At 36.2% G+C, this 13,379-nt stretch overlaps 2 protein-coding genes across 4 annotated transcripts; one reads left to right on the top strand and one right to left on the bottom strand.

The window, feature by feature from the left end:
• Positions 1-878: 878 nt before the first annotated feature.
• On the bottom strand, positions 879-4,701 carry LOC116179510. The gene has a single exon (XM_031499306.1). It carries the CDS (start codon positions 4,699-4,701, stop codon positions 892-894), a length of 3,810 nt encoding a protein of 1,269 aa, XP_031355166.1. The 3' UTR covers positions 879-891.
• Positions 4,702-9,194: 4,493 nt separating this feature from the next.
• On the top strand, positions 9,195-10,268 carry LOC116179716. Of its 3 annotated transcripts, none has more exons than XM_031499536.1 (7): positions 9,195-9,296; positions 9,386-9,578; positions 9,635-9,690; positions 9,746-9,790; positions 9,995-10,042; positions 10,095-10,136; positions 10,194-10,268. In XM_031499536.1, the coding sequence occupies exons 2-7, from the start codon at positions 9,449-9,451 to the stop codon at positions 10,230-10,232; spliced, it is 360 nt and encodes a 119-aa protein (XP_031355396.1). In that variant the 5' UTR covers positions 9,195-9,296; positions 9,386-9,448; the 3' UTR covers positions 10,233-10,268. The 3 variants fall into 3 exon arrangements, with proteins under 3 accessions (XP_031355396.1, XP_031355397.1, XP_031355398.1); XM_031499537.1 differs by having other exon boundaries at positions 9,445-9,578; XM_031499538.1 differs by having other exon boundaries at positions 9,449-9,578.
• The last annotated feature ends 3,111 nt before the right edge of the window (positions 10,269-13,379 follow it).

A 13,379-nucleotide genomic window follows, 5' to 3' on the forward strand; every position in this document is an offset into this window, starting at 1 on the left:
CAGTACTCTAAAGAGAACCGGGGAAATAAATACATGCTGACGGTAATAGACTGCTATTCGAAGTATCTTTGGACACGACCTTTAAAATCAAAGAATGCCGGTGAAGTGTGTAAGGCTATGACATCTATTTTGAAAGAAGGAAGAGTGCCAGTCAATTTACAAACTGATCAAGGAAAGGAATTCTATAATAAGGAGTTTGCAAAGTTAACGGAAACGCATGCGATAAATCATTACTCTACGTATAGTGTGAAAAAGGCCGCTGTAGTTGAGAGGACGATAAGAACGCTGAAAAACGCCTTATACAAGGCATTTAGTCTTCAAGGAAAATATAAGTGGATCGATGTGCTACCGGAAATAACCTCGAAATATAACAATACAAGGCATTCCACGATTAAAATGAAACCCAAGGATGTAACCTCTAAAACATATTTACCAATGTTCCACAACATAAAATTTATGGGGCCCGCGAAATTTAAAATTGGTGACTACGTTCGGATCTCGAAGTATAAATCCGTATTTTCAAAAGGCTATACTCCGAACTTTTCCACAGAATTATTTAAAATTACAAAAGTGAAGGTTGGCAATCCCGCTACATATCTATTAGAGGATTTACTATCCAAACCGATAATGGGTCAATTCTACGCAGAAGAATTACAGAAAACCGCTCATCGGGATATCTTTCTCATTGAGAAAGTTTTGAGGCGCAAAGGAGACCAGCTCTACGTTCGATGGCTTGGGATGGACAAATCGCATGACTCTTGGATTAAAAAATCAGATTTTGTATAACTGCTATTTATATATTTTCATATACATGTTTCTTTTACAATAAATAAACAAAATATAATATTATATAATCAACTATAAATATGAACATCCATTCGATATATTTTCTTATCCTAAATCCATTTCAGCGGGAATACTATAATGTCCCCAAGGCAACGTATCAATACCATTTGAGGTTAAATACCTCTTATCGTCCTTATTACTTAAGGCAACTTTCTTTTGCTCCATACTATATACATGGTGATTCTTTGATACGATGCTGCTTTGGGCGACACTTTTAGTAATCCCGCTCCTTAAACATTCTAAATAATCATCAAAAGTTAATCTATTTTTTACAATATAATCTCTAACGCCTTTTAATTTCATTACATCCTTATCACTATCCTTAATTTTAAAACTATACATTTTAGAAGCCAAAGCCACCCAATCGGTTATGATTCTACCGCCCAATTCATCCTTCATCATTCCTAAAACTTTACCATTACATCTTGGAATGTTATAGATGTTATTTTCAGAATAATCAGACGTATCGAATCGAGAAATATTTGCGCGTATCAAATCGTATGCATCATCACATAACATCTCATACACTAAACTATCGGTATCCATGTACAACAATTTTAAGCGGTCGTCGCTAAATTGATGCTGCATAAAGTTATAATGAAAATCGTACATTCTAGTTTTAGAAATCTCCAAAATTGCCATCCCAACATATAGCGGCTTATTAAACAAAATTTCGGTTTTTGATAACTCGATAGCTAGTAATTCATCATCGAAGATTTCCCTGCTATGAAAATTGGGCTGAGATATGTAGTAATTGGCTCCGTACCTTCCGCTCCACCGAGTAACGAGTTTAATAATGCGATGGTTCCGCACATTCTCCATCGTTTTTCCAAAATTAGCGTTATTTAATAATTTATAGAGATTCTTTTCGAAGGGGTTAGCGGCTTGTGCTCGCAACCGTGCATTCAAGTCTATATACGGTTTTAACCAACAAGACTGGTTGAAAGTTATCGCGCGATGAACTTTTTCAAGCACAAGACCTGCTTGAAGACATTGTTTTAAATTTCGGTAGTGAATTACGTATCTAGTCTTTGGATGCAAAGTTGCGAGCAACTTCTTATTTTTACTACCCGGCGGAGTGCCATGTTCAACGCAAAACGGAATTGATTTATGCCGATCGTGCAAATGCTGAGGATATGATAAATCCACTTCTAAAATAAGACCTTCATCCGCATTATCGGATATATTCAATATCGCTTCAGGAGTTAATGACTTTAATTTAGACTCGCTAAGCCACTTAAAGTTGTTTAGAGGTAAACATTGGCTTTGAGCCCAACCATATAAATTAACCATATCCATATACATGATATGAGTAGAGGGTTTACTAGGATCAAAATTCTTTTCATCCAAATATTTATGGTTAGCCTTGCTGTATTTTGTACAACATTGCGTTATGCCTCCTCTTATACCTTTTTCAACAAACAACATCATATCAACATCTGTGAGCAGCTCGAGTTTAACTTTGGTGTAATTCAGCATGCATTGCCATGTGTATCCGGGCGCTGTGAAAAAGAATGCTGGATCGAGTTTATGCGTTGTTATGCATTTTTCTCTAAAGTTGGTGAATACATCAGCAAGTAGAAGCACATCGCTCATTAGATAAAGATCGCTATATTGACCTAAATTTTGAATATCAAATTTACGCCAAACGTTTCGAGCATGCGAATATTCTTGATCTGAAATATGAGATTGCTTCAGCTTGCTGTAAAATTTTGTCTTTTCCGGTAAATCTTTTTCCATAAATTTATCCCAACTACACATATATTCATACGGATATACACCCTTTTTAGTTAAAAGTTTCAGCTGTTCGTCATTTAAATGGCTTAACGTGCTGCGCAAAATTTTGAAATCGTCAAACTTTAAATAGGACGCTAGATTATCTAATGATTCGCTCATGAAACGATATGAATCTACGAATCTGAATTCGACATCCGCATTTTCCATTTTCTTAGTAAACGAAATGTATCTTTCTTTATTCTTAGGTAACAGCTTGACTTTACCCGGAATAGCTTGCGCAATATCCTTTATAATGAAGTGACTGTCGTATCCACTAAAATTATGGAAAAATACGGGTATCATATGGGGCACTTTATAACGTAGATTACACGACTGGTGAGTGCTGCCGCGAAAACGCCCCGTAAAGTGACAATGATCGCGTACTTTAACGTGGGTCTCTAAAAAGGGCTCTTCGCAGATGTGACAATGAGTGGATGCATTATATCCTAACATTTGCAGATCACTTAACTGTTCCATTTGTACTGGATTGATAAAATATTGTTGTAAATTGTTTGAAATTTCCTCCAGTTCACTGGTAAACCAATTAATACATTGCTCGCCCCTTTGCAGTCGGAACCTCGACAATGAATTGTCAAAGGTGCAATGTAGATAATATGCAATGCTACATACGTCATGCTGCTTATATTTCACGGTGTTTTGCGTCTCATCATCCTGAAAATCTTTCACCAAACATTCTAAATCACAATAAACGATGAAAGGGGAGGTTTGTTTGAATTCGTGATTCTTGAAATATACACGTGAACCGGGCTTTGGCATGTTTATCTTACACTTATTAACTAACTTACAATCTAACTCATGAACCCTAAGTTTATCTATTGAATTAAAATAGTGGAGACACCTATCGCAAATATGCAATTTTCTACAATTTTTCGTCAACTGTGAACGTACCAATCTCAACAAATCTTTGATCCAGCAAAAATGAAATCGAACTGATTCGTCGACCTCATCATTATTGAGAACGGTATCATTACTTTCAATATCCTTTTCGATTTCATAGTTCTGCTGGATCATAAGTACATTTACGTGATTAGCTTTCTTTTCATCGGTTAAATAAATGGGAACGGTGGCATAATCGGATTTTGTTTTCCTAATAAGGCCGTAAATATTAATGGATAAATTTGGATTTTGTTTTAAAAATTTTGGTAACTGATCTAAAGACATGGGGAAACTAATACCATCAAAATTTAAAATTTGCGCATAATATGGATATGATGATACGCGATCGCTATCTCGAGCAGGGGGGAAAAGGGCTGATGACAACGCCCACCCAAAACACGCCTCATCATTATTTTTAACATTGATGACCGCTTTTTTAGCTTTAATTTCTTTCGGTAATTCTATAAACGATGACGCATGCAACAATGTCACGCTGTTTACGTTCACAGTTAACGAAATTATCTTGGATAGTGCCCAACCACTATCTTGCTCCTCGAATTGCATTAATCGATCCATCAGATAGTCTACTACGTTACTATTAAATAATTGTTTTAAGCTAGCCTCATTTAAATCCCCGGATAAGATATTAAAATTCTTTGTTAAAAAACTAAATTCCCTACATGCTAATACTTCATTATTTTTATTTATCGCGGGTTTTACAAATTCCGCGCAAAACTCAAAATTTGTTTTTAGCGGACTATTATATCTAGGAAATATACCTCTAATCTTACTAATAAATAACTTACAACTATCATGAAAAAATGGCCCTAAAGTCTTATGTCCTAGGTTAACAAGAATCCCGGTACTCACACGTGTCTTGAATGCGGTCGCTAGATCCCTCCATTCCACCAAGGGTCTTCTAGCCAAGGAGGAGCCGGCTATAGATTTCCCCAGTTGACCAATAAGCACCTTGTAACGTTCCATTTTTCCAGCCATAGCTGCAAGGTGCCGTTTATCTCCAACCGATATCGAACCCGCTAGCGAGGATTTAATTTGCCTAAGATTGGCATCGATTATGTTGGTGATTTTCGGGATCTTGCTGACATCGCCGAGATTATAGTTTTTGTAGAAATGTTCAATAACTTCAAGCGTGCTATTTACATTATCGATGGTATTAGCCATTTTTCCTAAATCGATATAATTAAAATATGCAAATAATCTGAAAACACTTGCCTGATATTTGAGGCTTGAAACTGGAGAAGATACAAAGCGCACTGAAGCTTGTTATAGAAACCAATCAAGTTATAATTTGCTCACACATACCTTTAGATGCTTTTATATAGGAGTTGAAATTACGGAGGGGGTATAATCCTTATCGCCAAGAACCTTGATGACCATAAGAAAAAACAAATAACGAAACCAGAAAATTACAAAAGCAGGCTTAATACATTTATTCGTATTATTGTTACAAATACCAATTTAATTGCCTATTGTTATTAATTCTACTTTCGGCGTATCGTTCTTGAGAAAACCATTTAACACGACGCCCATCCTCAAATTGTTCAATTGATCGATCACGTTTTCTTCCATTTCTTTAACCATCCGCTGCGGTAGGAAAATTGAAGCATTACCCGCTATTTCGCACACTATCCCTCGTCCATATTGGGTTGATATTGCTTTGATTTTTTCTATTTCGTATATTTTTCCCACTTCCATGTCTCGAACTTTAATAACGGTTCTTTCAACGGCATTTCCAATCGCGTTAATTCGTTGCAAGGATTTATTTAGATCCATTATTGTTACTCGAATACAATTTTGATACTATCTATAATAATATAAGTGAGATTCTTATATACTCGCGCGGTATCCTTTGAAAACTAATCACCAGGAAATGAAAACCATGATCAAATACACCGCAATCAGCATCATTAAACATATACTCGCGCGGCATCCTTTGAAAACTAATCACCAGGAAATGAAAACCATGAACAAATACACCGCAATCAGCATCATTAAACGAAAAAAAACAAAAAAAACGTTAAAGGCGGAAATTATTATCAAAAGAGATCGTAATGAAAACCGCGGCAGGAAACCATAAACCCACCATTATTCCAGCACCATGATGAAAAATACCGCAATCAGCATCATTAAACGAAAAAACGTTAAAGGCGAATGATTGTAGCAGTTCCTTTGACGAGGTGATTGGTACCTATCTTGCGATTCTTGTTGTATTTGTGCACTCATCTCGATATAAATCGATTTCTTACTTTCTTATTGCTTTTATACCTTCTCTTAAAACTACTTTGGAGGGGATTAAAAGAAATCCATCATGCGCAGTGAATCTTAAAGGTATAGGTATAAAACTGAGAACGAGGTATGCTAAAAATTATTGCGTTAAATCCTCATATCGAACGCTAATGGATCGAATACTTGCCAACATCGCTCAGCGAGAGGCTCAAAAGGAGTCTAATTATATCGAGACGAAGAGCGAATTGTTAAGTTTAAGTGTAGAGGAATTATTGAAAATATGGATCAAGATCCCCAAGGTGTTGCAAAGAGACTGTGAATTACGTAATCGAATACGATGTACAAAACATTGGAACCAGCCGTGGCAGCGCACTCACATCGATGGACCCGCTCCGCTAATGATTTATTGTAATGATTGTATTTCGTCAAAGCATATTCGAAAACCAATGTCATATTAGAATGTAATATTAGAATAATGCGTCTAAAAATAAAGCATAAAGAAGATAAGATTTTTCGCACACGATTTAAGCGTCTTATCATAGCTGCTATAAATAAACACTATTGCGAGATTGCAGCTTCCCATCCTAATTATAATAACAAACAACTAAATTTCGCGCGCTGTTACTAAAGAAAATATGGATCAAGATCCCCAACGTATTGCAAAGAGACTGTGAATTGCGTCTAAAAATAAAAATAAAGCATAAAGAAGATAAGCTCATTTCCTTTCTAGTTAGCAATATGAATAATTATTTTTCGCACACGAGCGTCGTACGTATTATTTTATCATTTTAACGCGCTTCCCCGCCAAATAGCCCCTAGCCCCTAGCCCCTAGCCCCTATCGGCGACACACCCCCGCGTTATACCCTTCTACAACTCGCAAACATCTCAACGCTCTCCGTAGCGTTGTGTGGCTTGTGAGCTTATACGGCCTACTAGGGGCATCTACCGCTCCTACTGCTACCCCATACGATTTACCCTCTACGTCCCTGCAATCGCGCTCCCCCCACATTCTAACAATACTTGAACTGCTAAACGTTCATATCTCAAAGCCTCGCTTAGCTCAGATGGTTAAGGCGGCAGATTCGTAATTCACGTATCGTGGGTTCGATTCCCAACGCAGATTGAAAAAAAAAATTTTTGTCTATAGCAATCACGTGACCGATGAGGCGGGTCCAAAATAACATCCAAGATGCATAGGGGGGCGTGCTCGTCTCTGATTGGCTGTGACGTCACGAGCTCGTCTCTGATTGGTGTGACGTCACTTCCTGCGCCAGAACATACATAGGTATTGGTGTGACGTCACTTCCTGCGCCAGAACATACATTGGTCATCTACTTCCATGGCATCGCAGATTATTGAAAAAGATGCGGGTTTTATTTTTCCAATTTTCCGTCTTTATATTGTAATGGAACCGAATTAGCCCACTAAAATTCTATTTAAATATTCCCGAATCCGAGCCTGGCGCGACGAAAAAGGTCAAGACTGCGCTTTGTTTCGTTTTCGTGTATTTTATCTTCTCTGCTCTACATTGAAATGGGCCATAATTTACAATAAAAGTGTCAAATATTACGCTATGCGAGAAAACTTAATGATCCGTATCGACCCGTCTCGAGGCACGTTCGATATTAACATTTGTTTTCGTCTAGGATTTGCCTACAAAGGGGAATTTTAGGCAGAAGTATGTGTGCTTTTGTTGAGACCAGAAGTAAATCTTTACGTTGCGAATAGTGAGTGCAGCTTTGACAATTATAAAGGTGATGTACTCGTTTTATTTATCTCTACGTCTATTGCATCCCCCTAATAACGATATGATCGTGTCCAATTATTTGCCAATTTAACTTTATTCTCGTACAGCATTGATTATTGCCATTACATTCCAGATACAAATTGCAGTTTTAATTATACTGGGCCTACTGGGTAATTACTGACCGATTTACGTATTTTTGTTTATATTTAGATGCTGTATGTTCCCTTAGGGGCTATATCCAATACAAGTATGCAGAACTACATTTTAATTTATAATTGGATTTATTGCAGCACATTTCGCTTTTGTTTACCTGATTATGTTACTGTGTATTTACAGGGTGCCTCATCTGGGGGCGAGTGACGTATGTTAGGTGGTTGATTGTTACATATTGCACTTGGCATTGTGAATTAATTACTTGATACCAATGTTTACCACGACATGTTCCTTTGTATTGTTGTAATGTGATAGTACATAAAATTATGCTCCTACTATTTATTTGAACCGGGTGATTATGATTATTAATATTTGGCAGGGTGACTTGTTTCGAATATGTACTGTGCTATATTTGATACCGATATATAATCTCGATTTGACGTAGCAGAGGCTGGCTAAAGTTCAGAACTGACATACGCAGAGATATATATTTTATGTACTGTTTTTTTTGTTGTGTCTCTTTGAAAAGAGCCATCTTGCCGATATTGCTAATCAATTCGTTTAGTCGATCCCTGTCATGTAGTGACCGAATATTGGTTTTGTGTCAGTTTTTGTTATGCCAGTGCAAATATGTTAACTGTCAACGCCTACATGAATTGTGTATATTTTGTTTATAATTATGTATGGGTGCGAGTTTGCCGTTGGTTACTCTGTTATTTATATTATGTCATGACTTGTCTTTTGATCGGTTATTGTCAGTACTCATGGTAGAGAGCCTGGAGTTCGGTAATTTATAACCCGGCATTTTAAGACTAGTGGGTTGGACTGGCCCTAGAGATGTATGAATGAAAGGTTGGGGTCCCGCTAGTCGTACATGGGGCTGCCGGCTAAGCCCGGCCTCACTTGCGCAGGGATTCGCTAAAAGCGTGTGGCGTGTTCTCGTTGTGACCTTATGGTTGTGTTAAACAACTATATCTTTCCTATGGATTTGGACTGGCCATCCAATATCCAAACCTATTACCTATATGAATATATTGTAATGTTTTAATAATTGTTTTTGTTATGTGTGTGTAATATTTATTCTTTAGGAATTCCAGTGGAGCCTGGGATTCGACATTGTATTGCTGTACTTGACAACATCCCACATAACACAAGATAGCTTATGGATATCCATATTATGTGGAAAATATCCATATGATATCCAATCCATTTATTATCTATTTATTATTATTTATTATCTAGTGGATATCACATAGATATTTATGAAAGTCGATATCTATGGACATAGGTCTAAGAAATCTTTAATACGATGAGCAAATCATTATAAATTAAGATTTTCGGATACCTAATGTTAGTAAATGAGAGTTTTTTTCAGTTATATGTAAAATGGCGGAATCGCTAGAAGATAACATTGTGGATATTCTTTGGATATCTGATGGTATTTCAATGTTCTTTATAAAAACGTTGGCAACAGTGCTATGTGTTTTAAAGTAATGTTGGTGACCCTGAAAACCTGACAACTGACATCAAATTTTCATAATCTGAGGATTGTACTTAATTTTGGTAATAATCTTATGTAAACCGGCGGCGTTTGTTCTTTTTGTGTCTTTGGTGCCGGAAAATTATAAGGTGAGTAAAGATTTTGTTAATTTTTCCTTGGGAGGACAGTTTTGTAAATGTTTGCATGTTATTTCCTACTTGCTACTAATTAATTACAGCTTCATATGAGAAAGCTAGGGAAAAACTCATATTAGCTGAAGTTACATCTGATTTAAAGACAGATGGTGAACGTGATTCTAAGCAATACCGAAAAGTATCAAAGAAAAAACGTTTGTCGACCTCAAATGAAGAAGGTAGCGAGAGTGACAGACAGTCGTATCCCTCACCATCAAAAAAAAAAGTTGATTAAAGGTAAATTACGTTATGTAAATGTGTGACAATAAATATAGTTTAAATATTGTTTAAAGATTACGCACACAAAGATGTTCAGAAGTTACTCCTGCAAAAAAAATATCTCAGATTGGTATGTGTTTTCTGAATTCTGTGACAATAACTTGATTAATTATTTATCTTTTTAGAAGCACATCGTTCACAAACTGAATCAGTACCTGTTCCATATGAAGGTATGTTTGTTGTTTTGTAATGAAGTCTGCCTTTCGACTCTTATTAGTGACATTTAATTATTTATCCATTAAGGCGAGCATTAAGCATACATTTTCAATAGAAAAAGTTATCTTTAGTTATACTTACCTTATGAAAAGTTGTGAAAACCAGACCTTGTTTCACTAAATACCATGGTTTTTTGTAATTTATTGTTATGGTTATAGAAGCAAGTGGTTCACAAATTGTTTCACCATCACCTCATTTATATCAAGGTATGTTTATTCTAATAATAGCATCTACTTCTTTTAATTGTTGTGGTTTTAGAAGCAAGTTATTCACAATCGGTACCATCGCTTTCATATGAAGGTATGTTTGGTATTTTCTATTTATTGTAGTACTTGTGACTCATTTATGTATCTACAGATTTTCAAAAACGAATATTCAAAGAAATACAGTCCATAAAAGTTGGATTTACCAAATTAGCACAAACTATTGAACTATTGTGTTTTAACTTTTTTGCAAGCCTGCTCTCAATTCAGTTCTAAATCATTTATTTTACAGAATTCATCAAGAAAATATGGAGGAAGAAGAGGAAGGTGCCGAAAATAGATGATTTTTGTGTCCATTGTTGATATATAATAAATCACAAAAAGGATTTCTTATAGTTTTATTACGTAGCTACATATCTACCCTTCATTGTTTTACTTGCCTTTAGATGTCTAATGGATATTATTTTGATATCAATTTTATTAATATCACTGCAATTTCATGTCTAATGGATATTATATATCATATCTATGGGATATCCATATAAGATATGGATATTATGCGGACATCTGGATATCCATTACATATCCATACAATTTCTACAGCTATCCATTAGATATTGTGGATATCCAGAAATGCTATCCATTATATATCTAGTGGATGGTTTTGTGTTATGTGGGATGCATTCATGCCATTACAGATAACTAATTTTGCTACAAAGTTCAATATTAATTTGTTGGCTGGGTTTTTTCTTGGCCAGTTCTTTTTTCCTAGCCTATTTTTTAACGCATTTCCACAAAAATAAAAATAAAATGCGCTATTGTGGCCACTTTGTCCGTCCGTCCGCTAACTTTGCGACGCTACTAGTTCTTTATCTTAAGAGCTATTGTTCTACTTTTTTCGCTATTTGGTTCGTTATGGTGTCGAGTCTTGTACCAAGGAAGGAATTTTTTCTGTACCGCTTACAAAAAAAGTTATTGTAAAAAAAACAAAAAACCGTTTTTTACATGTTCCATAATTTTACACTTTTGCCGTTTATTAACGATCCTAGAGATCGTTTATAATTTTGCATTGCTATCTGTCGCCTGCCGGTTGGTCTCTCCGTCTGTTCCTTTGTCTGTCTGTCCATCTATCTGTCCGTGTGAACGATAACTTTGTTTAGAAATGTTCGATCGCTTTTACATTTCCGTTAGTTATGAACTGAATTGCATGAAATTCAATATGGGCATAGATTTAGCCATAATCGAGATTTATACCTACATCTCAAGAGCTTTAATAGATTAGATAAATTTTAAAATAGTTAGAGATTATCTGTTCATCTTATAATTATAGCGAAGACCAACACTGGTTGGCCCGTATTCTACTAATTGATTACCGTATGATTTCTTTTTTCCCCAAATCGTCATGAAACCTTAATTTGCATGCCTACTTTATGTCAGACAATTTTAGTTTCCATGACAGTGGGCGGTAACACTTTAGTCTTTAAGCTGGTATTATAGAATGTTGTCAGCTAACGCCGGTGTTGTTAAAAGGCATGTGAATTTGCCATTTTCGAATCGCATCTAGAACCTTTTCAACTCTTAAGACGATTTATTTCAAAATTTCAACCAAATCGGTTGGGTAGTTTCTTTCTGAACCTTGTTTACAAGAATCATGCCGCACGCTCATACACCCAACCCATCCATACCCACAGACATTTTTTAAAAACCACATTTTTGGAATCCTGGGACCTTTGGAACGTAAAGATGCGGTGAAAGCTCAAAATCGAAACTTGTATTGATTTCCACAATCTTCTAATTTTTGAAAAGCTGAAGGAGTTACTGAAGGACTCGGGCCATTCGTTTCTCAAGTTTCTGTTTCAGAATTTAAAAAATGCTTTACAAATAGGATTGCGCGAGCAGTGACAGTAAAGGCGTGTAGGTACATTTTCATCCTTATATTCCATTTACAATTAAAATTCAAAATGCAAAACATAAAAAAATTGCATACATACATAGGTACATACGGCGACTGGTAAACTTGTTTACCTACTATCTCTCTTATCTATTGCCAAGAAAAAAGCCATCTCCATTTTAGATACTTATTGCGAATTTGAATCTATAATCTCCCTATTCATATCTCAAGTGATTTATTGTCGTTTTCTATCACATCGTCGTAAACAACTTTATGTAACAAACAATGAAAACTCTGACTAAATCCACGCAAAGCACTATGTATATTACAAGTAACCGATTTAGTTCTGGTGAAAACCATGGTAATTCGAGATTTGTCTAAAGCATTTGCGCGATTAATCATCTGCAGCTTTTAAGACCAATCTTTGTTCATTGCGACATGATTGGCAGATTGTTACCACTAGCACTCATGGTGTACCATATGGATCCATCTTAGGACCTCTCTTACATAGGTATATTCTACTAAAATTATGACAGTAAGGATTCAATTTAATGTACCTCTAGCTTTTTATTTAATTCGATTTTTTTTCAAACTTATTACAGCCGACATGTTTTTGTAATTTCAACGATGAGCTTGTACCGTTCTGTTTTTGCATTGAATAATTCTCTTATATTTTGAGCTAACTGTCGGCTTCCCGCAGCAGACTAAATGTCGGTCTGTCAAGGACTTCCGGCTATTTGCCTGCCGACAGACCGAGTTATTTGTGCAGTTGACGTCAAGAGCTTTAATTTGATACCCTATATGACCTGCTTTTCTTTAGGTAATGATTTCTTATCAAATATACCCCTTGGTGCCGGTCTGACAAGGGTGTCCCGCCGCGCAAGGGGCGTCAGACCTTAACATGATTGTAGCGGAAGGCGTTAGCTACAAGGTCATGACCTCAGAAACCTGCTAGATCAAAAGTAAAGAATTCTCAAATATCAAGCTTGTTTATCTTCCGGCTAAATGCGGTCCGACAGACCAAGCGTTTCGTGTATGGTCACCTCAAATACTTGTTCATGTATACGTTTTATGTTGCTATTTTAATGGTAATGGTTTGCGTCGCGGGCTCTTAGACTATGTTTTCTTATACCTACCTATTACTATAAGGAACATTTTATCAAAATTTCTGATTAATGTATAAAAGGAGCTGGTCAAAGCATGGAAAGTTGAAGATTGAATAGCAGCCAGATTAGGAAGATCTCCTGTGTTCATACGGGGCACTGAATGGTTAACTATCACCTGCATAACAATGGGCTTGTGGAGGAGCCCATGTGCAGGTTCTGTGGCGAGATGAAACTACAGAGCATGTGGTTTGTCACTGTGATGCCTTGATCAAAAACAGAGATTACCTCCTTGCCAACAGCTATCTGGAACCAGGACGGGTGAAGCAACGTAGGCTAAAAGGGG

The sequence above is a fragment of the Photinus pyralis genome, unplaced genomic scaffold (genome assembly GCF_008802855.1).
Source record: "Photinus pyralis isolate 1611_PpyrPB1 unplaced genomic scaffold, Ppyr1.3 Ppyr1.4_LG8, whole genome shotgun sequence".
NCBI classification, from domain to species: Eukaryota; Metazoa; Arthropoda; class Insecta; order Coleoptera; family Lampyridae; genus Photinus; species Photinus pyralis.